The sequence below is a fragment of the Nycticebus coucang genome, chromosome 13, assembly GCF_027406575.1.
Source record: "Nycticebus coucang isolate mNycCou1 chromosome 13, mNycCou1.pri, whole genome shotgun sequence".
NCBI classification, from domain to species: domain Eukaryota; kingdom Metazoa; phylum Chordata; class Mammalia; order Primates; family Lorisidae; genus Nycticebus; species Nycticebus coucang.
In genome coordinates, this window is record NC_069792.1 from 102,754,033 (window position 1) to 102,775,431 (window position 21,399).

A 21,399-nucleotide genomic window follows, 5' to 3' on the forward strand; every position below is an offset into this window, starting at 1 on the left:
GGCAGTTACACTCAAAGTGCCGGGGGCTGCGCGGCGAGCGGGAGGGGCTTGGTGAAGAGGGTACCGGAGTCGGCCACTCTACCAGCCCTCGGTCTCCGCGACGTCAGAGTTGGGGCGGGGCCGCGGGAAGGGGCGGGGCCTCTGGGGTGCCGGAGCGAGGACACCTGCTTTTGCCATCTCGGTCCCAGCGCCCGCGCCCGTCCCCCGGCTTGCGCCCTCCGCCCGTGGGAGCCGGGCCGTGGGGGCGGCCGCCGCGAGCATGCGCACCGGCACTGCGGCGGGCGGGTGCGGAGTCGGGGCGCGGGGACGCGGGGCGGCGCGAAGCGGGCCCTCTGCCGCCCCGCGCTCCCATGTACGCCTTCTACTCGCTGCTCATCTACATCTTCTACAGCCTCTTCCGCAGGGATGGCAGAGCAGCGGCGGCCACCGACCCTGGGGATCCCACCCAGGTGAGCTGGGTGGGCCTGCACTGCCGGTCGACCAGTCCCCACCCCACCCTCAGATCGGCGGTGGCGGCTCATGTTCTCAGGGCTGAAGCTGGAGAGCGGGCCGCCCTGTCTTGGTCCAGGTGTTGGAAGCGTAGAGCTCGGCCCCAACACCTCTGGCCCCCAGTTTCCGGAGGGAAGGAGCCCCACGGGCTGCCTGCCCCCTCCTCAGCGGCGGCCCCTGCTCCCTTCCTAGAGAGCCCGCTGCAAGTTTAGGGGTCGCAGTCGCCCAGACCAACCCACGCCAGAACTGTGGACCGAGCTGACCAGCCTGGCGGGTAGGTGTGGGCCGGCGTCTCGGTGTGAGCGCTGCGGTCTCGGAGAAGGAGGGAAAGTCCAGCCTCCGCCACGGACCCGAAATACCTCCTGCTCCCACTACCTGGTTTGCAGGCTGCTCGGAGTCAGAGCATGGGCAGGAAGGGGGAGCCGAGCGCCGCCCGGCCGAGGTGTCCCTGGAAGAGGCTCTCCTGCGCCTCGCTGAGTTCCTCTCTGTCCAGCTGGGGGCGGAAGAGAGCCGCAGGAGTGCTCCCGACCTGGGCCAGGTGAGCCGGGCGGAGGGCCCGCCCCAGCCGCTGGCCCCTCTCCCCAGTCTTTCTGGCCCTCGCAGCCCTGCTCTCCACGTGGTCTCTGCTCTGATGTTCAATTCCTCTACAGCCCGGTGAGGTCCCCCCGCTGTTGACAGTGACCAGTCAGCTCCTGGCTCTTCTGGCATGGGTTCGGAGCCCCAGGGGGAGGCAAGCCCTGCTCCAGGGGGTGCAGCCAACCTCTAGAGGGCAGCACCCCTCTCCAGATGGTGCGTAAGGGCCAGTACATTGGAAAAGGAGTGTGTGGAGGGAGCAAAACCCATCAGAATTTGGGTGGTCTGTAGGCAGGGGTCCTAAGCCCAGCCCTGCTCTAGAGGATCCAGATCAGTGACCTCAGTCCTAACAGGATGCACCCCACTCCAGGATCCCCATCCCAAGAAGAAAGCCCTTCCCACCTCTTGGCAGTCCTGGGAGAGACACCGGAAGAAGAGGACCAGAGAGCTTGGCAGCGTCTGGAGCAGCTAGTCCTTGGACAGGTGAGCAGCCCCAGAGCCAGCAGGGACTGGGGGCGTGGCACCGGGGGAGAAGCCCTTCCTGTGTGCCTCACTTCTCTGGTAGCTGGACGAGCTGAAGCAACAGCTGGAGCGGCAGGAGGAGGAGCTGGGCCGACTGCGCCTGGGAGCGGTGAGGCTGTAGGGCTGAGGGCAGGGAAGCAGCGGAGGGACGTGGCTTGCCAGTGAGCCTGGCGGTTTCCCTTTGCACCAGGGGGCAACAGACTCAGAGAAAAGGGTCCAGCATCTCACTTTGGAGAATGAGGCCCTAAAGCAGAGCCTGAGCCTCACACGAGACCTCCTGCTACACTGGGGCCCTGGGGCCCCACCCAGGGCCCCACAGGTACCTTGCAGCCCCAGGCTTCTGTATGCTGGGCATCCACAGCAGGGTCAAACCTCCTTAAGACTTGGTGCTGAAGCAGCAGGCCCTGCTGGGGCCTCTGTGGCTGAGATGGGCCCCGGGATGGGCTGTGCAGGGCAGTACCCCCCACACTCACCTGACCCCAGGAGAGCAGAGGGGCCCTGCATGGAGTTGGGAGGTACCCTTCCATGCCAGCTCTACCCACCTCTCTTTGTTCCCATCTGTGAAGTGATACCACAGAACACCCCTCCCTGAGGCCCTTGTTGGCTCTGTAGCCTACCTGACTCCTGTCCTCCTGTAGGAGGAGGCAGAGGCACTGGTGGAGCTCCAGGGCCAGCTTCAGGAGGCCCAAGACACCACAGAAGCTCTCCGAGTACAGGTGGGCATGGGGCCCAGGGCAAGGAGGGCTGCGGCACTGGGGGAGCTGAGGCAGGGTCTGGTAAGTGCCCCGTGTCCTCAGTGACAGAGGTGGGGTTGGGCGGGGCAGCTGGGGGTACAGGAGGTGCAGCTGCAGGGCCTTCAAGGGGCCCTCCAGCAGCTCCAGCAGGAGACAGAGCAGAACTGCAGACGGGAGCTGCAGCAGATGCACGGGCAGCTGGCAGGTAAGGGCCTGGGGCTGGGGCTCTCAGAAGGCCCTGAGGTTTGGGCTTTCTCTCCAACAGATTTCCTTCTCTAGGACTTCGGGCACGGATGGCTGGCCTGCGTCAGGGATGTGGGGACCTCCGAGGACTGGTCAGCACCTTTACCCAGAGCTGTCAAGGTTCGCTGAATGAGGCCCAGGGCCAGGTCAGGAACTCCTCCGTACCTATCCCCTCCTCTCTGGGCAGCTGACTTACCAATGTTCCAATGGGGACTCCTGCCATTTCTCTCTTCCCGGGCCAGGAGAGTTGATTATACTAATAAACCAACTGTAGGTTGTAGAAGCAGAATAGCTTCTGTGTGACGTTACTTCTGGGCCTCATTTCTGTCCCATGGAAACTTGGTTGGCAGGAAATCCCTCAAAGGGTTGCCAGGAAGCACAGAGGACAGACATGATGTAATGTTGTTGCCTATGATCCCTGGGTCCACTGAATGATCCCTCTAGGAGCCCAAGGCCACTAAAAGTTGTAGATCACCGCAGCTAGATGGCCATGAGATGCTCCACATTGCTCTCAGTACCACCCCCAACTGGTATTGCTTCTTTTCATTTCCTTCCTTACATCCCTGTTCTCTCAGGTATCCTGGGCCCTGGGGTCACTGTCAGCAGGAGAGTCTGGTAGTCAGCTCCCTACAGGACAGCAGGGCCCCCCACCCGGATGCCCTGGGCGGCTGCCAGAGCTTAAGGGTATGGCTGACAGGGAAGGTGGGATGGGGACAGGCTGGAGGAAGTGGAACCTCCCTAGTTCAGCACCTGGGAGGTTTTCCACCAGCTCATCTCCACCGCAGGAAATATCCGTGTGCTATGTCGGCTGAGGCCAGGGACACCCTCCAGCTTGGTGAGCATGGAGCCTGGCCCAGGAGGCACCGTCACCACCTGCTATCGAGGGCACCATCGTCGCTTTCGCCTGGATTGGGTCTTCCCTCCAGATACCAGCCAGGAGGAGGTGACAGCCTACCTTTGTTTCTGTCCTGACCCTTTCTTAGAGTCCTTTGAAGAACAGAAGAGGCTTCGGTTTTCCCTTCCCTGTCTCTCTGCCCACCTGGATGGGGAGTGTGGCTGGGCTCTAGTTTGGAAGGGAAGGCAGGACTGACAGCCCAGCTGGGTGCCTTCTTCTCTTCCACGGTTTGCCCTTTCCAGTCCCCTCCCCCCCCCCAAGCTCTGCAGGTCCAAGGAAACAGATCTGATTTAGACAGGAGGGTTAACATTTTCAAAAATAATTTTTTATGAGGAAGCTAAGGGAAGTGAACCTGTTCCCAGTGACAATTACTACTCATATACAACTGGCTGCAAGGTGTGGCTTGGGTACTGCAGCCCTGACCCCACAGGCAATGGCTTGGTATCCCCTCCTCCCAGCCTTTACCAGCTGCCCATTTTCTTCCTCGGGGTCCAGGGTATGCCCAGCTATGAGTGCAGGCACCCCTCCTTGCTTTGTGTCCCCCAAGGCAGGTGGTAGGGTGAGAGGAGGTGACCTTTCAGCCTTGGGTCTCTCTTGCTGCCCTGCCCAGGTCAAACTCTCCTCCCCAGTGCCCTCTTTTCCTGCCAGACACCAGTGGAAAAGTGGGAGTTCCAGCCCCAGCCCACCCCCAACTTGCTTCACACACACCATCTTTATCTGTACACAAACTTTGCTGCTAGAGCTCCCATAGCTGAGGACACGGAGGCTCAGACTCCATGAGTGGGGTGGGGTAGGTAAGGGACAGAGTGGCCATGGACAGGCTGCCTGCCAGTCTCACAGGGGTGGGCGATGATTGCCTAGTAAGTGGCCAGGGACCTTCCTATGGCCTCAGGCCCTACCATAAATTACAGTCTTGTACAGGGCCCCTGTGGTCCACTGTCCTCTGGGCAGCCCTCTTGGACAGGGCTCTCCAATTCAGTGTGTCTGAACCAAAGGCATCTGTCACTGGGCCCCTTACAAGTGTTCCTCATTTCTGTAGTGGTATCACAGTCCACCAACTGAATGTCACCCCCACTGCCTCCATCCAGTCATGGAATCTTTTTTTTTTTTTTTTTTTATTTTGGCCTGGGCTAGGTTTGAACCCGCCACCTCCGGCATATGGGACCGGCGCCCTACTCCTTGAGCCACAGGCGCCGCCCCAGTCATGGAATCTTAAATGACCACATAGAACCCAGAATTCTGGATTCTGTCCTCATGGCTATCAACTGACCCACCTAGTTACCAGCACCCTTCTGGGCGTGAAAGCTAGCCATGTCATTGCTCAGAAGTTGCTATTGGTGTTCATTTAATGGCCAGCAGGAGGAATGTTCCAGTCCCATCCACCCTTGAGCTACCTCTCTACCCACTCTCAGTGCCTGGGCTCCAGCTGTCCTGGTGGGACACCATCCACCACACCCAGGAGGCCCTTCGTGGGCCCATGCTTTGTGTTACAAGGGCTGCTCTGGCACTCTAGTACACCACCGTGCTGCTGTATCCTTCACCTCACCAAGAGAAACACAGGCACAGGAAGGAGTTGGACAGTCAAGCTGTAGCATCTGGGCTCCCGACCAAGTTCCCCAGGGCCTCCTAAGTGGTCTTTGGAACTCCAGAACCTCTGCACAGCCTGGTCCCTCCTCCTGTTATGTTTTTCCTATTCTTTGCCTGGCAAATTCTTGCAAGCACCTTCTCCAGGGAGAGACAGGGGTCCTGTTGGAGGATCCACTTTCCCCCTGTAGACCCCTAGAGGCATCTTCCAGGGGTGTTAAGCTCAGTTCACAACCTGCTGTTCACTGCATTCCCGCCCCTGGCCAAATAAATCTCAAATAGGGAACTTGAGAAGGGCTCAAGATACTTCTGCTGTCACACCCTTAGGTCTTCAGGGAGCTAGAGCCGGCTGTGCTTTCCTGCCTCCGAGGCTACAGTGTCTGCATCTTCACTTATGGCCAGACAGGAACAGGGAAGACCTACAGCATGGAGGTCAGGGGAGACACACACTGGGGGGGAGGCCCTAGACTCTAGGGCCTAGAGGTTCTGGGTGACTTCTGGGGCTAGGGGCTTGGATGTAAACCCAATGTGGCACCTTATCCAATCCTCAGGGTCCACCTGAGGACCCTGGCATAGCTCCTAGGGCACTGCAGTCACTGTTCCGGGAGATGGGGGCCGGAGGACAGCACCGCGTGACACTCAGCATGGTGGAGATCTACAATGAGGCGGTCAGGTCAGGTCAGGGCTATGCCTCTGGGCTGCCTATTCAGCCCCTGGCCCAGGGCTCCCAGAGAACCCCAAACCAAGCTCTCCCTATTTCTTACTAGGGATCTTCTGGCCCCAGGGCCTCCTGAGCGCCTAGCTGTGAGGCAGGGTCCAGAAGGCCAGGGGGGTATTCAGGTGACCGGCCTTACCCACTGGGACATACCCAACCTGGACACGCTGCATCAGGTAAGGCTGCCCTAGTGGGCAGCTCAGCCCTTCAAGGCCCCTTCCTGGGGGCGAGCACCCTGCACCGGACCAGCACTGTTGCTCTGTCTTCTAGATGCTAAGTGTGGGGAGGAGCAACCGGGTCACCGCTGCCACCGCCATGAACCAGCGCAGCTCCCGCTCGCACGCTCTGGTCACGCTGACGCTGCAGGCTGCGTCTCCGTCGCGTGCTCTGGACACCACAGGTAGCAAGACCAACTGAGCCCGGCAGAGTACCCAGTGCACTTGAGGCCCGGCCTCCCTCCACTTCGGGCTCGCTCGCCCTTCTAGGGACGCTGCACCTGGTGGACCTGGCGGGATCCGAGCGCGCACGGAAGGCAGGGGCGGCCAGCGCGCCCCGCGGAGACCCAGAGGGCGCCCGGCGACTGCGGGAGGCCCAGACTATCAACCGCTCGCTGCTGGCGCTAGGGGGCGTGATGGCTGCGCTGAGGGCTCACCGGCCACACGTACCCTTCCGCGACTCGCAGCTCACTCGCCTGCTACAGCCGGCGCTGGGCCCTGGCACCACAGCAGTACTGTTGCTGCAGGTAGGCGCGCGGGCAGGGAGCCAGCACAGGGTGGGGCGCGTAGGGCTGCTTGCCTGCCAGGCGCCGCCCAGTTGGGACCCGCCCACTAGCGCCGCTTTTCCGCAGATCTCCACGAGGCCAGAGGATCTTGGGGAGACCGTCTGCTCCCTCAAGTTCGCCGAGCGAGTGGGCCAAGTGGAACTGGGGCCAGCTCGTCGCCGCAGAGTCGCGCGCTCCTCCGGGACGCCCTCCTCCCTCAGTACGGACACTCCGCTAACCGGGACTCCCTGCACCCCTACGCCGTCCCCTGGAAGTCCTCCAAGCCCTAGTCCGGACAGTGGCTCCGGTTCAGCTCTCATGCCCCAACAGAGTTTGCCCCGGTAGTCCTGGGTCTTGGCCCTGGCGCCAGGGGGTTGAGGATACACCTCTGCTGGCAGAGGTAGTAGAAAAGTCCCTATACCCCCTCTCCCAGGGCGTAATTTCTGGACTTCTAGGGGCCCACTGTCCCCAAACGCCCAGAGTTGTCCTTCCATTTTGCCAGCCAGTGTTATACCTACAGAAATTATCTCCCCACCCTCCAATAAGCCCACAGGCTCTCAGCTTCCTCCTTTATCACCATTTGCTGTTATCAGAGCACACAGCAGGGAATCCCAGAGCCAAGAGGGCCAGACCCCAGCCCAGTGGTTACCCAAGACACCACCTCTGACCTTAGAACCAGGAGGCATGGCATTAAAATGTTGCAAATTCCTTTACTGTTATCTGTCTCCCCCCACCATGTCTTTATTCCCTAACCCCTTTCCCCCAAAAGGTGCTACCTCCTTCCCAGACGGTTGAGAGAAGACAGGACTTCAGGCTAGACCCCTGTTAGGCTCTCCCTCCCCCAGCCTGGAGCCAGGGGAGGGAGGTGACAGATGGGAGAGGGATAGGTGGATGGATGGGAGATGGCCTGAGAAGGTGGGGCCAGGAAGGACTGTTCCAGGCTAACCCCTACTCCCTTCTTTGCCATCCCTGCCTCCAGGGCCGAGGCAGAGGCCTGAGTGACAGCTGGGCCGCACCACCTGTGGAGTAGTCCAATAAACGTTGTGGACTCCAGCAAGGCTGGTCCTGGTGTTTTTGAGATTGCTGTGGCCAAAGACACTCTCCTGGCCTTGGTTCCCATCAGTGAGCTGGCGGGTGGGAGGGAGCAGCCACCTTGCTGCAGGAGCCTCATAGGTTGTGCCAGGAGACCAGCCAGCTGGGGGTGGGGGCAGCCAGGTCCCGAGGCTGGCTGACCCACACATCATAGATGCTTTTATTAGGGGGCACCCCTTGGAAGAAGGCATCTAGATCCCAGAGCAGCCTTGGGGCCCGTGGAGTTTCAGGGGTCACCCTCCAGTAGGCTGGGCTGGTGGAAGATGGGCACCTGGGACAGGAGGGTGGTGGTGGTGCCAAGGGGACAACCACATTGGGGGCATAGATGGGCAAGTAGGAGGTGGGCAGCTGTCCCCAAAGGGAGGGCCTGTGTCCCCCATTGGATAGCCCCCGGAGGGCTGGTGTATCCTGCATTAAGTGGAGGGGCCAGGCTCTGGGCTCTGGGGAGAGGATAGTGGGGCCAATGGCTCCCTTGGGGGAAGTCTGCCCCTCCTCTGTCGTGGGCCCTGGGAGGGGACAGAGGGGCCACAGGGGCCTTTCACAGGAGGGCAGGGGAAGACTAGGTACTGCCTCCTCCCTGTTATTCCTTGTGCCCCCCAGGGCTGTGCTGGTCTGTGGCACCAGCCTGGGCCTGAGGGATGCCCCCTCCCCCGGGTTCCCTAGCAGGGATTTGATGCTGAAGCCTTCGCAGGGAGGCGGGGGACCAGAAGGCCGGTAGGGTTGACCGTGCAGCACATAGGGACCCAGGTCTTTGACGAAGGCTCCATGTGTGCCTCCATTCTGCCAGCGCCTGCACAGGGCCGTGTTCTGCAACCGCAGGGCCTCTGCCGGAATCAGGCTCACGTCCACAGCCCAGAAGTTGCCCTTGGCCTGGGGCTTCGCTGGGTCTTTGGGTACCTGAAGTGGGGGCAGATTTGAGTGGGGCTGCCTGACATCGAGGCTCAGGATCTCTGCTTCTGCCCTGCCGCTAGTGCAGACCCTCGCCCTGCCCCACCTTGAGGAAGCATCGGTTGGAGGAGAGGTTATGCCTGATGGAGTCTTTCCAGCCCTCGTAGTCGTCCTTGAAGAAGGGGAACACCGCTTGGACCTGATGGATGATCTGAAACCACCACAAGGCCATTGTGAGCCAGTGTGGGGAGGGGACACCGTTCACCCCTCCCCCACAGTGGGGCCTGGGGCCACTGGTGCTGCCCACCTCAATTAGAAAACTTAAGGCAGGGAACAGTGGCCCCCGTGGCTCAGTGAGTAGGGCACCGGCCCCATATACCGGAGGTGGTGGGTTCAAACCCGGCCCCGGCCAAAAAAAAGAAAAGGCAGGGAGGAAGGCTCCAGGATAAGGGTAGCACCTGAGCCCCAGAGCCCTCAGTCTGGTCCCCCTGGCATAGCTGGGTGGAGCTGGGAGCCTGAGCCTGAACCTAGAAGTAGGTAGGGAATGGGTCTGGGGAAATGTCCAGCCACCGGGTGTGAGGAGACTGGGGACCTTCTCACCTGGGCCAGCTTCAGCCTGCGGGAGGGTGCGGCCTGAATCACCAAGGCGATCATGGCTAAGTAGGTGTAGGGAGGTTTGTCATGCCGCAGGTATCTCTTCTTCCTCCTCTTGGGGGGCCGGGAGGGTGATTGTGCCTCCAGGGGTCCCCGGCAGGAATTGCTGCAGGGCCCCATGCAGGGAAAGTAGACAGCGTGGGCAGGGGCCTGGCCTGATTGAGGGCTCAGGGCAGTGGGGCAGTGTGGCGGTAGGGCCAGGATCTGAGGCCGGGCTAGGCTGGCGGGCCTGGCCCTTTATCATTCTGATGGAAGGGGGAGGGGAGGAGAGGGAAGGGAGTAAAATGGTGGGGGAGGGGAGCAGGCAGAGGGTTGCCACAATTAGCAGGTTTTGGTTAATCTGGATGGGTGGGGAAGAGAGGATTCCAGTGGGGGCTTTGAGTGACCTCTTGAGCCCTCAGTCTTGCTCCTGAGCTGCCTTTGGGTGTCAGGGCACTGTTTTCATGGTGCCCACGACCAGTGATTAGGGTTAGCATTAGCTGGGGCTCAGAATCCCATTTAACAGTGAGGAAGTTATATGTGCATGTCAAGCTCCCTGGAGTTCAAGACTGGAGAACTAATAGGACCTGAGCCGCAATGGCTGGACACCACCCAGGACTTGATCCAGTGAGGCATCCTGGAGGGAAAGACCACAAAGTCCCCACCCCAGCAACAAAAGAGGGATACAATTGACCCAAGTGTGCTCTCCAGAGCTCTGGAGGGCCCCTCATCTTCTCCTCCCTGGCCATCTGATCTGCAGCTCTGCCCCTTAAGTCAGTCAAAGCATATGCTCTGTACCCTGTCCCAAGCCCATGGCCCCCTTCCTCACACTGGGTGAGCTTGTGTAAGAGTATAGCAGGGCCAGGGCCCTAGTAGTGATGGTTGATGCTGGTACCAGAGACAAGGACTCCCAGATCCATGGGACCACAAGGATACGCTTTATGCACTCAACTCAGGATGATTTTGTTTTTCTTTTTTTCTTTTTATTTTTTTGATGATTTTGCTTCCCTTGTGCAGACCCAGCATTCCCTTAAAGGGTTGAAAATCTGCAGCATACAGAGGGTGTGCAGCACACCTTGAGGTGCTGAGGGAAGGCAGCAATGAGTACACTGGAGGAGGAAGCCTGGGGCTGAGGTGGATCGTATTAAGGGGGGTTCCACTGCTCCTGCCTGCCACATCTGTGGCCGGTCGTGCCACCGCCTCACCTTCAATTCTTACTTGGATTCTTTTGCATTTCTGACACCTCCTCCATTCCTAGAGTCTTCCGTTCCTAGGGCTCTAGTCGAGGGGTTCTTGTGTCTCACCTGTGATCTACGGCCTCTTAGCCCTACTCGGTCACCGAAGACTTGGTTCTCTCCAAGTCTTTTTTTTTTTCTGAGACAGAGTCTCAAGCTGTTGCCCTGGGTACAGTGCCGTGGTGTCACAGCTCACAGCAACCTCAAACTCTTGGGCTGAAGCGATTCTCTTGCCTCAGCCTCCCAAGTAGGTGGAACTACGGGCGCCCGCCACAACTCCCGGGCAATTTTTTGGAATGCACTTGTCATTGTTGTTTAGCAGGCCCTGGCCGGGTTGGAACCTGCCAGCCTCGGTGTATGTGGCCGGCGCCCTATCCACTGAGCTACGGGCACCGCCTTCTCCCTGAAAGTCTTAAGGCATCTCCTCACCACTGGTTCTTCCTTGCTTCCAGGATAAAGCCTAGTTCCTTGGTCCGGCGTTTTGACTGCTCATCTCTGACCACACTCTCCCTGGTCCCCCAAATCATCACCCGAGCTGCTGCCCATTCCTTCAGTGCAACAGTCCTGGGCCCTTCTGCCTTTGCACCTGCTGTTCCCTGCGCCCACTCATGACGTTTCTGTTCTGTCCAGCATTAGCAGATGGCTACTCGCCCTTCCCGTCCCACCCAGGTCCGGAGGAAATCCCGGCCACGTAGGGGATCACACCCTCAGCCCTCCGCAGGCCCCACCCCGGCAGCTCTGCCCCGCCCCGGCAGCTCTGCCCCGCCCCTGGCTCCCATGGGGCACCGCGGCTTCCGGCTCTGGGCGGTGCAGACCGGAAGTGTAGTGTTGCCATGGCGAGGACCAGACCCAGGGCCCGCCCCCGCAGCGCCTGGCTGAACGCGGGTCCAGTACCCCGCTGAGTGGAGTGAGACTGTGCGCCCCGGCCTGCGCGAGGCGGAAGGTGAGGTGCGGCCCTCCGAGACCCGCGGCAGGAATGGCGCTAGAAAGAGGGGGCCGGGCCGGGGGCATGGGCCCTGTCCAGGAGGGGACCGGGCGCCGACAAAGAAAAGAGGCCAGACCCAAGAAGGAGGAGATGAGACGGGAGAGGGAGAGGGGGAGAACGAGAAGGCCGGCTGAAAGCGGAGGCGGTCCCGGGCAGCAGGCTCACCGGCCCCACTTGGGCTCCCAGGGTCAGGAAGGGCTTCTAACAGTGGCAGCTTTTGAATGCCACCAGTAGGGCAATTCACATGTGAAGTTCTGTGGATTCTTGCAACCTGTTGATTAGGTAGACAACAGCGAAATTATCTTCGCCTTCAGATCAGGAAATCAAGGCCGGCAGAGAAGTGACTTGCCCAGCCCGTGTGTAGGCTTTGGTAGGATATAGGAGTAATTGGAGCCTCTCAGGGGCAAGTTCCTTAAACTTGAAGGAATTCAAATGACCTCACTGATACTGTGCGGACTGCCTCATTAATTGGAGTCAGTACAGGGCAGGGCTAGTACCTTGGTCTGGGAGGGAGTGTTCAGGACTGGTTTGGGCCCCTGGCTGTACCAGGGGCAGACGCTCAGGGCACTGTTGAGATTAATTTCCATGGGTGCAGAGAGGGAAGGTGTGTCTGGAATCATTCCAGGCTTAGGGGAGCTAGAGCAAAGCTGACCCAACCCAAAGCTCTGTGCCTTCCTTTTTTTTTTTCCTTCTTCTTGGGTTCTTGCTTGGGAGTGATAGTGGAAGTGGTGTTATTATACTGCCCTTCTCAAACTGTGTCTAGCCCTGCAATTAGTTTGCTTGGGAGTCTTTGCTCCCCAGTTACTTCTGGGCAGTATGAGGATTTCCCTGGGAGAAATGTCTTGCTTACATTACCCTGGGCTTCCTTAAGGGGCCTCTGGCTGTGTTCCCTAGTCGCTGCCACTGGCTTAGAGGAGCTCCAACAGGGAGTTGGAGCTGAGTTGCCTGCGGGTTGCTGCCTGGTGGAACCTGCATAGACACTGGCTTTGTAACTATGATGGCCCCACCCTAAGCCCTGCAAGTCTTGTTCAGAGTTAGGATGGGGGAGGCTTTAGGGAGTCCTTCCTTCTCTTAATGCCCAGGCTGAGTTTCCTCCCACTTAGCTGGAGCCATCCCTCCTGTCTCTTCATTGGCTTGTACTGGCCTAATCCCTCACCTGCTTGGGATATGCTTGGACTCTGCTTTCCCAGAGGGTTGTCTGGGCTGGCAGGCAAGTGGGCTTTTGTATCTTTGGAATCCAGTTTGGGTATGTGCTGTAGGAATTCCTAAATCTCTGTTCTGTATCAATAGCTGGCTAACACAGCTCTTCACTGCATGCAGCTTAGGAACCTCAGTTTTAGGTGAGCCCACACCTACTCTACCCCAGGTACACCACTAGCCCCTGTGACACATCTACCTGTTGGCCATAATGAGACATGTGGGTAGCAGCTCTAGCTTCTTTCCTCATGTCCAGTTCTCCTCGACCTTTCTCCAGTATGTTCTTGGCACATCTACGTGTGCACCTAAATGAAGGCCTTTCCATCAAATGAACTCACCTATGAGCTCAGTCTCCTATGTCACATTCTGCCCACACCCCTAGGACAGCTACATTCAGTAGCCATTTACCTGTTCATTTATTCATTTATCCAATTATAGAGTGCTTCTTTTCTATCGTTTTTTTTTTTTGGCCAGGGCTGGGTTTGAACCCCTCTGGCATATGGGGCTGGTGCCTAACCCTTTGAGCCACAGGTGCCACCCTTTTCTATCGTTTTTTTATTTTTTATTTTATTTATTTATTTATTTATTTATTGCAGTTTTTGGCTGGGGCTGGGTTTGAACCCACCACCTTCTGTATATGGGGCCAGCACCCTACTCCTTTGAGCCACATGCACCGCCCCTTTTATTTTTTTGAGACGGAGTTTCAGTCTGTTGCCCTGGGTAGAGTGCTGTGACATCACAGCTCACAGCAACCTCAAACTCTTGGGCTAAAGCAATTCTCTTACCTCAGCCTCCCAAGTAGCTGGGACTACAGGTGCCTGCCACAATGCCTGGCTATTTCTTTTTGTTGTTGTTGCAGTTGTTATTGTTGTTCAAACCTGACAGCCTAGGTGTATGTGGCTGGTGCCCTACCCACTGATTGATGGGTGCAGCCATATTGAGTGCTTCTTGGGAGTCAGGCTCTGGGCTCAGTTCTGAGGATACAACAGGGAAACAGTAAGTGACATGTTGAGAATTAGAACAAGGGTGGGGTGCAGGGTCTCTTGCCTGTAATCCTAGCACTGTGGGAGGCTGAGGTGGGAGAATCACTTGAGGCCAGAGTTTGGGACCAGCCTGGGCAATAGGGAGACCCTATCTTTACAAAAAAAAGGCCAGGCAGGGTGGCTCATGCCTGTAATCCTAGCTTTTTGGGAGGCCAAGCCAGGAGGATTGCCCTGAGCTCACAGGTTGAGACCAGCCTGAGCAAGAGTAAGACCCCTGTCTCTAAAAATAACTGGGTGTTGTAGCAGGTACCTATAGTCCCAGCTACTTGGGAGGCTGAGGCAAGAGAATCGCTTGAGCCCAAGAGTTTGAGGTATCTGTGAGCTATGACCTATGACACCATGATACTCTACTGAAGGCGACAAAGTGAGACTATCTAAAAAAAAAAAAAACAAAGAAAATAAAAGAAAAAAAAATTAGCTGGGCCAGGTGACATGCCAGTCCCAGCCACTCAGGAGGCTGAGTCTGGAGGATTTCTTGAGCCCAGAAGTTGGAGGCTGCAGTGAGCTGTGATGACACCACTACACTACAGTCTGGGTCACAGAGCGAGACCTTGTCTTTTTTTTTTTTTTTTTTTGAGACCCTGTCTTAAAAAAAAAAAAGAAAAGAGGGCGGCGCCTGTGGCTCAGAGGGGTAGGGCACCGGCCCCATATGCCAGAGGCGGTGGGTTCAAACCCAGCCCCAGCCAAAAACTGAAAAAAAAAAAAAAAAAAAAAAGAATTAGGCTTGGCGCCCATAGCTCAGTGAGTAGGGCGCCGACCGCATACATTGAAGCTGGCAGGTTTGAGGCCTGCTGGGCCTGCCAAGCAACAATGACAATTGCAACCAAAAAATAGCCAGGCGTTGTGGCGGGTGCCTGTAGTCCCAGCTACTGGGGAGGCTGAGGCAAGAGAATTGCCTGAGCCCCGGAGTTTGAGGTTGCTGTGAGCTATGATGCCATAGCACTCTACTGAGGGTGACATAGTGAGACTCTCAAAAAAAAAAAAAAAGAAAAAGAATTAAACAGCAGGGCGATGAGATCAAAGAGTGATAAGGTAAACAGAGGAGGTCACATTTAAGATGTGATCTGAACTGCAAGAAGGAGCAAGCTCTGCTAGATCTGGTGGAAGAACTAAACAGACAAAAGGCAGTCAGTGCAAGGTGGGAATGATGATGGAGATAATGGTGCTAAATAAATACAATAGATGAGGGTTAGAAAACTTTTTCAGTGAAGGGCTAGATGGTAAATATTTTAGGTTTTCTTGTGCATGTGGTTTCCTTCAAAACTCCTCAGCTCTGCCATTTTTTTTATGAGACAGAGTCTCATTTTGTTGCTCTCAGTAGAGTGCTGTGGTGTCATGGCTCACAGCAACCTCAAACTCCTGAGCTCAAGCCTCAGCCTCCTAAGCAGCTGGGACTACAGGTGCCCACCACAATTCCCGGCTATGTTTAGAGACGAGGTCTCACTCTGACTCAAGCAGGATTCGAACCTGTGAGCTCAGGCAATCCACCTGCCCGGGCTTCCCAGAGTGCTAGGCTTACAGGCATGAGCCACTGTGCCTGGCCATATTACCATTCTTTAAAAAGAAGTTTTATTATTTATTTATTTATTTTCAGTTTTTTGGCCAGGGCTGGGTTTGAACCCGCCACCTCTGGCATATGGGGTCTGTGCCCTACTCCTTTGAGCCACAGGCGCCGCCTGGATATTTATTATTTTTTTGAGACATTATTATTGTTTTGTCACCCTCGGTAGAGTGCCATGGCATCATAGCTCACAGCAAACACAAACTCTTGGACACAAGTGATCCTTTTGCCTCAGCCTCTCAATTAGCTGGAACTATAGGCTCCTGACACAACACCTGGCTATTTTTAGAGATGGGGTCTTGCTCTAGCTCAGGCTGGTCTCCAACTCCTGGCCTCAAGTGATCCTCCCCCATAAGCCTCCCAAAGTACTAGGATTGCAGGCATGAGCCAGCCTCCAGCAAATTTCTTTTTATTAGTTGGGCAGCCCCCTGAACTAGAATAGGTTCAGAGAGACTCCCCTTTTTTTCTTTTCCTATTTGTGGATATTTCAATTCTTTTCAGTTTTTGACTATTATAAGTAAAACAGCTGTGAATATTTACGTATACAAATCTTTGTGTGGACATGTTTCTATTTCTCTTAGGTTAATACCTAGAAGTAGAAATGGGTTGAAGTATGTGTTTATAAGAACATGCCGAACTAGTCCCAAAACAGTTGTATCATTTTATATTCCTAATTGTTCCGTATCCCCTTTATTTTTTTTCTGTATCTTTTTTTTTCTTTGCTTCTTTTTTTTTTGAGACAGTTTTGCTTTTTCACTTTTGGTAGAGTGCTGTGGTATCAAAGCTCACAGCAACTTCAAACTCTTGGGCACAAGTGACCCACCAGAGTGCCCAGCTATTTTTTAGAAACGGAGTTTTGCTCTTGCTCAGGCTGGTCTCTAACTCCTGAGCTTAGGCAATCCACCTGCCTTGGACTCCCAGAGTACTAGGATTACAGGCATGAGCCACCGCCACATCCTCTTTAACTCAATATTATTCTTTTAAACTTTATCCACTCTCATGGATATGTGTATAAATGGTGCCTCATTCTGCTTTTAATTTTCATTTTTCTAATTTTGAATGGCATTGAGCATCTTTTCATAGGTTTATTTTATTGGCTATGTTTATCTTCTTTTGTGTCTGTTCAAATTTTTGCCCTTAAAAAATGGGTCATTTGGGCCAGGTACAGTGGCTCATGCCTGTAATCCCAGCACTCTGGCAGGCCGAGGTGGGTGGATTCCTTGAGTTTATGAGTTCGAGACCAGTCTGAGCAAGAGTGACACCCCGTCTCTAAAAATAGCCGGGTGTTGTGGTGGGTGCCTGTAGTCCCAACTACTTGGGAGGCTGAGGCAAGAGGATCACTTGAGCCCAAGAGTTTGAGGTTGCTGTGAGCTGTGATGCCACAGCACTCTACCAAGGATGACAAAGTGAGTTGTTTGTTATGTCAAATTTTGTGTTCTTTGTATTTTCAGAATACAAGTCCTTTGTTGGATATGCAAAGGGTGCCCTCTGAAAGTTTTAAGAAAGGAAATAACTGCATTAAAATTGTAACACTCAATGGGTCATTACAAAAGTTTTGACATACACAAAAATCAAGAAAGGTAAAATCCTCATGGATGGAAACAAATGAAGCCCTCCCAGCAGCACAGATAAGTTGATCAAATTGAAACTTACAGAGGTGAATCAGAAAGGACACTGCCGGGCGGCACCTGTGGCTCAGTGAGTAGGGCGCCGGCCCCATATGCCGAGGGTGGTGGGTTCAAACCCGGCCCCGGCCAAACTGCAACCAAAAAAAAAAAAAAAAAATAGCCGGGCGTTGTGGCAGGCGCCTGTAGTCCCAGCTACTCGGGAGGCTGAGGCAAGAGAATCGCTTAAGCCCAGGAGTTGGAGGTTGCTGTGAGCTGTGTGAGGCCACGGCACTCTATGCAGGGCCATAAAGTGAGACTCTGTCTCTACAAAAAAAAAAAAAAAAAAGTAAAAAAAAGAAAGGACACTGCCGACTATGTTTCTTGGAATTGAAATAATGGACTATAGTGTAGTCTGTCTCAGAATGTTTGTAGTGACCCAATAAGTGTTACAATTTTTTTTTTTTTGCAGGTTTTGGCCGGGGCTGGGTTTGAACCTGCCACCTCCGGCATATAGGGCCAGCTCCCCACTCCTTGGAGCCACGGGTGCCGCCCCCTGAGTGTTAGAATTTTTTTTTTCTGAGGCAGAGTCTCACTGTGTAGCTCTTCGTAGAGTGCTATGGCATCACAGCTCACAGCAACTTCAAACTCTTAGGCTTAAGCGATTCTCTTGCCTCAGCCTCCCAAGTAGCTGGGACTACAGGTGCCCGCCACAACGCCTGGCTTTTTTTTTGTTGCAATTGTTTAGTTGGCCTGTGTCAGGTTTGAACCTGCCACCCTTGGTGTATGTGGCTGGCACCATAATCACTGTGCTACGGGTGCCAAGCCAAGTGTTACAATTTTAATACAGTTTTTGGGTGCCAAGCCAAGTGTTACAATTTTAATACAGTTTTTTCTTTCTTTCTTTTTTTTTTTTTTGTCCTCCGTAGAGTGCTGTGGCATCACACAGCCCACAGCAACCTCCAACTCCTGGGCTTAGGGTGATTCTCTTGCCTTAGCCTCCCGAGTAGTTGGGACTACAGGCACCTGCCACAACACCTGGCTATTTTTCTGCTGCAATTTGGCCAGGGCCGGGTTGGAACCTGCCACCCTCGGTATATGGAGACGGCACTCTACCCACTGAGTCACAGGCACCACCCTTTTTTTTCCTTTTTTTTTGAGACAGAGTCTCACTTTGTCACTCTGGGTAGAGTGCTGTGGCGTCACAGCTCACAGTAACCTCAAACTCTTGGGCTTAAGCCATTCTCTTGCCTCAGCCTCCCTAGTTGCTGGGACTACAGGCACCCACCACAACTTCCAGCTATTTTTGTGTTATAGTTGTCATTGTTGCTTTAGCTGGCCCGGGCTGGATTCGAACCTGCCAACTTTGGTGTATGTGGCTGGCACCTTGCCTACTGAGCTACGAGCACCACTGACAGTGTCTTGAGGAACAGTTGCTTCTAATTTTTTTTTTTTTTTTGAGACTCAGTCTCACTTTGTCGCCCTCAGTAGAGTGCTGTGACATCACAGCTCACAGCAACCTCAAACTCTTGGGCTCAAGTGATCCTCTTGCCTCAGCCTCCCAAGTAGCTGGGACTACAGGTGCCCACCACAAAGAAGCCTGGCTATTTTTAGAGATGAAGTCTCAGTCTTGCTCAGGGTGGTCTGGAATTCCTGAGCTCAGACAGTCCACTCGCCTTGGCCTCGCAGAATGCTGGGATCACAGGTGTGAGCCACAGCATCCTATCTGGCTGTTTCATAATGGAGGCTCTGCTGCTACCTGCATGTGTGAGCCTCTGTGACCCCCTCTCTCAGTCACCAGCTGTTGGCTGCCTGGGGTGAGGAGGCCTTGTCTTCTGCATCTTCCTGCTTTCCTCCTCCTGTTACCTGTGCTTTTATTTTCTTTTTTAATTGTGGCAAAATGCAAGTAACGTAAACTTATGGTTTATCATTGTAACCTTTTTTAGGTACACCATTCAGTGGCATTAAGTATATTTACAGGGTTGAATTACTGTCACTTTCTATTCCTGGAACTCTTACATTACCCAAGACAAACTCTGTACCCATTACATGATTATTCACCCTCTTCTAGCCCTGTTCTGCTGTTTGTCTCTGTGTTTGCCTGCTCTGGGCACTTGGGTAAGGAATCAGGCAGGATGTGTTCTTTTTTTTTTTTTTTTTTCCTGTTGCAGTTTGGCCAGGGGCCGGGTTTAAACCCGCCACCCTTGGTATATGGGGCCGGTGCCCTACTCACCGAGGCACAGGTGCCCATGTGTTTTTTTTTGTAGTTTTTGGCCCGGGCTGGGCTTGAACCCACCACCTCTGGCATATGGGGTCGGTGCCCTACTCACTGAGCCACAGGTGCTGCCTGTGTTTGTTTGTTTGTTTGTTTTTTGCAGTTTTTGGCTGGGGCTGGGCTTGAACCCACCACCTCTGGCATATGGGGCCAGCGCCCTACTCCATTGAGCCACAGGCGCTGCCCAGGATGTGTCCTTTGATGTCTGGTACATTTGTAGCAGTATCAGACTTTATCACTGTGTGTGGCTTCATGGTACTATGTTATCTCCATACACCACATTTTGTTTATTCAAGTGTCCATGACATTTGGGTGCTTCCACTTTTTAGCTGTTGTGTATGGTGCTGCTGTGAACATGCATTTATTTTTACACTGTGTCGCTGATGGAGTTATATTCTGTCTGTAACCATAATTCATATTCCTGGGTGCTAAAATGTTAGAAATGTCAGGCTCTGAGGAGCCAGGCAGTGTGTGCAGATGAGATTTCCCCATTCCCACAAATAATGTTCATGGCTGGCTTTAAGCTTCAAGGAGTGCTGCTGTTTCACTGTCATCAGTCCCATTGGTTGTGTCCTGGAGTTGTTTTGTTTTGTTTTTAAGATATGCCTGCTGGGGCGGCACCTGTGGCTCAAAGGAGTAGGGCGCCAGCCCCATGTGCTGGAGATGGTGGGTTCAAACCCAGCCCCAGCCAAAAACTGCAAAAAAAAAAAAAAAAGAAAGAAAGAAAGTAGATTTAGGGTGGCACCTGTGGCTCAGTGAGTAGGGCACCGGCCCCATATACCGAGGGTGGCGGGTTCAAACCCAGCCCTGGCTGAACTGCAACCAAAAAATAGCCGGGCGTTGTGGTGGGCGCCTGTAGTCCCAGCTGCTCGGGAGGCTGAGGCAGGAGAATCGCTGAAGCCCAAGAGCTAGAGGTTGTTGTGAGTCCTGTGACATCATGGCACTCTGCTGAAGGCAGTAAAATGAGACTCTGTCTCTAAAAAAAAAAAAAAAAAAAAAAAAGATATGCCTGCTGGAGTGGTTGGCATGCAGGGTGTGATTGCAGCTCACTACACCCTCCAACTCCTGGGCTCAGACGACCATCCTCCCACTTTGGCTTTCCAAAGTGCTGGACACAGGTGCCACCTTCCCAAGTCTAGCTGGGTTCTTTGAACTTTGTTGTCCTGTGTGTTGTGTCCTCTGTTTTCTTTGTCCCTGGTGGCTTTCCCTGCCATACCCTGTGCTTTGCCAACTCCCACCATTCTTCCTTCTTCCTTCCACCTTCCAGGAATTTGCTGGCTCACTGAGAACTCCCTTTACTGGGAATGCTCCCACAGTTTTTGGGGTAGGCTTACAGGAGCTTCAGATGGTGTGAGCACTAGTCTGCTGAATCCCACACAGCTCTAATTCTAGGAATGGGGACTCTTGTGTCCCAAGTGCTGTCCCCTCCACAACTCTCAACTGGCTCCAGTCCCCAGCCACTGCCCCAGATAGACTCAGGGCTTTTATCTCTGTACGAGAGTGATTTTTGAGTCAGCTTGAACCTGAGGTTACAAGGCTGTCCCCTCCAAAGCTCTCTTTTGTTATTTTGGCTTTCTCACTGTCATGCTTGATAGACCTTTGTTTCCAGAACTCCTGATTGGGCGTCTCAGCCCCTTTTAACTGTGAAGTTAACTGAATCAGAATCTGGTGAAAGGTGCCCAGTGGTCCTGGGTCTAGGAAGTTGTGTTTTGCTGGGGCTGCCAGAACTTCCCAGCCCTGTGTTGTTCCCTTTTCTTCTCCTAGTCCTGGACTGGCTTTTATCTTAAGTTCTCATTGAGCCTCTTTTTCTTTTTCTTTTTTTTTCTTTTTTTGAGACAGAGTCTCACTTTGTTGCCCTTGGTAGAGTGCCATGGCGTCACAGCTCACAGCAACCTCCAACTCTTGGGCTAAGGTGATTCTCTTGCCTCAGCCTCCCAAGGAGCTGGGACTACAGGCGCCTGCCACAACACCCGGCTATTTTTCTTTTTTTTGGCCGGGGCTGGGTTTGAACCCGCCACCTCCGGCATATGGGACCGGCGCCCTAACCGCTGAGCCACAGGCACTGCCAACACCCAGCTATTTTTCTGTTGTAGTTGTTGTTGTTTGGCAGGCCTGGGCTGGATTAGAACCTGCCAGCTCTGGTGTATGTGTCTGGCGCCCTAGCCGCTGAACTATAAGCACCAAGCATCTCTTTTTCTTTTTCTTTTTTTTTGAGACAGTATCACTTTGTTGCCCTCAGTAGAGCGCTGTGGGTCACAGCTCACAGCAACCTCAAACTCTTGGGCTCAAGCAGTTGATTCTCTTGCCTCAGCCTCCCGAGTACCTGATACTATAGGTGCCTACCACAACACCTGGCTATTTTTCGAGACGA

At 54.5% G+C, this 21,399-nt stretch overlaps 3 protein-coding genes across 5 annotated transcripts in view; 2 read left to right on the forward strand and 1 right to left on the reverse strand.

The window, feature by feature from the left end:
- The first annotated feature begins 45 nt into the window (after positions 1-45).
- On the forward strand, positions 46-7,234 carry KIFC2 (kinesin family member C2). 2 transcript variants are annotated; one of them, XM_053558805.1, is made up of 19 exons: positions 46-285; positions 392-449; positions 682-763; positions 876-1,027; positions 1,140-1,278; positions 1,433-1,545; positions 1,628-1,693; positions 1,775-1,903; positions 2,223-2,300; positions 2,409-2,523; positions 2,598-2,707; positions 3,137-3,245; positions 3,347-3,504; positions 5,368-5,472; positions 5,592-5,713; positions 5,808-5,931; positions 6,026-6,155; positions 6,241-6,497; positions 6,603-7,234. In XM_053558805.1, the coding sequence occupies exons 1-19, from the start codon at positions 260-262 to the stop codon at positions 6,858-6,860; spliced, it is 2,331 nt and encodes a 776-aa protein (XP_053414780.1). In that variant the 5' UTR covers positions 46-259; the 3' UTR covers positions 6,861-7,234. The 2 variants fall into 2 exon arrangements, with proteins under 2 accessions (XP_053414780.1, XP_053414779.1); XM_053558804.1 differs by having other exon boundaries at positions 47-449.
- Positions 7,235-7,682: 448 nt separating this feature from the next.
- On the reverse strand, positions 7,683-9,284 carry FOXH1 (forkhead box H1). The gene is made up of 3 exons (XM_053558245.1): positions 9,096-9,284; positions 8,602-8,706; positions 7,683-8,504 (listed from the first exon to the last, which is right to left on the reverse strand). The coding sequence occupies exons 1-3, from the start codon at positions 9,267-9,269 to the stop codon at positions 7,683-7,685; spliced, it is 1,101 nt and encodes a 366-aa protein (XP_053414220.1). The 5' UTR covers positions 9,270-9,284.
- A 1,894-nt stretch (positions 9,285-11,178) lies between these two features.
- Positions 11,179-21,399, forward strand: part of PPP1R16A (protein phosphatase 1 regulatory subunit 16A) — a 29,451-nt gene continuing 19,230 nt past the window's right edge. Inside the window, exon 1 of one of the 2 annotated variants that reach the window (XM_053558970.1) lies at positions 11,179-11,306. The gene's annotated coding sequence lies outside the window, so the exon portion shown is untranslated. Of the gene's footprint in view, positions 11,312-21,399 lie in introns of both variants that reach the window. The other variant, XM_053558969.1, reaches the window with a different exon arrangement.

Excerpts from the sequence above, each read along its gene's own strand:
- KIFC2 (XM_053558804.1), top strand. The coding sequence starts at position 351 with ATGTACGCCTTCTACTCGCTGCTCATCTACATCTTCTACAGCCTCTTC. Across the intron at positions 2,524-2,597 it reads GATGCACGGGCAGCTGGCAG|GACTTCGGGCACGGATGGCT; the intron begins GTAAGGGCCTGG and ends TTCCTTCTCTAG. Across the intron at positions 5,932-6,025 it reads ACCTGGACACGCTGCATCAG|ATGCTAAGTGTGGGGAGGAG; the intron begins GTAAGGCTGCCC and ends TCTGTCTTCTAG.
- FOXH1 (XM_053558245.1), bottom strand. The coding sequence starts at position 9,269 with ATGGGGCCCTGCAGCAATTCCTGCCGGGGACCCCTGGAGGCACAATCA. Across the intron at positions 8,707-9,095 it reads GCAGGCTGAAGCTGGCCCAG|ATCATCCATCAGGTCCAAGC; the intron begins GTGAGAAGGTCC and ends TGGTGGTTTCAG. Across the intron at positions 8,505-8,601 it reads CCAACCGATGCTTCCTCAAG|GTACCCAAAGACCCAGCGAA; the intron begins GTGGGGCAGGGC and ends CCCCCACTTCAG.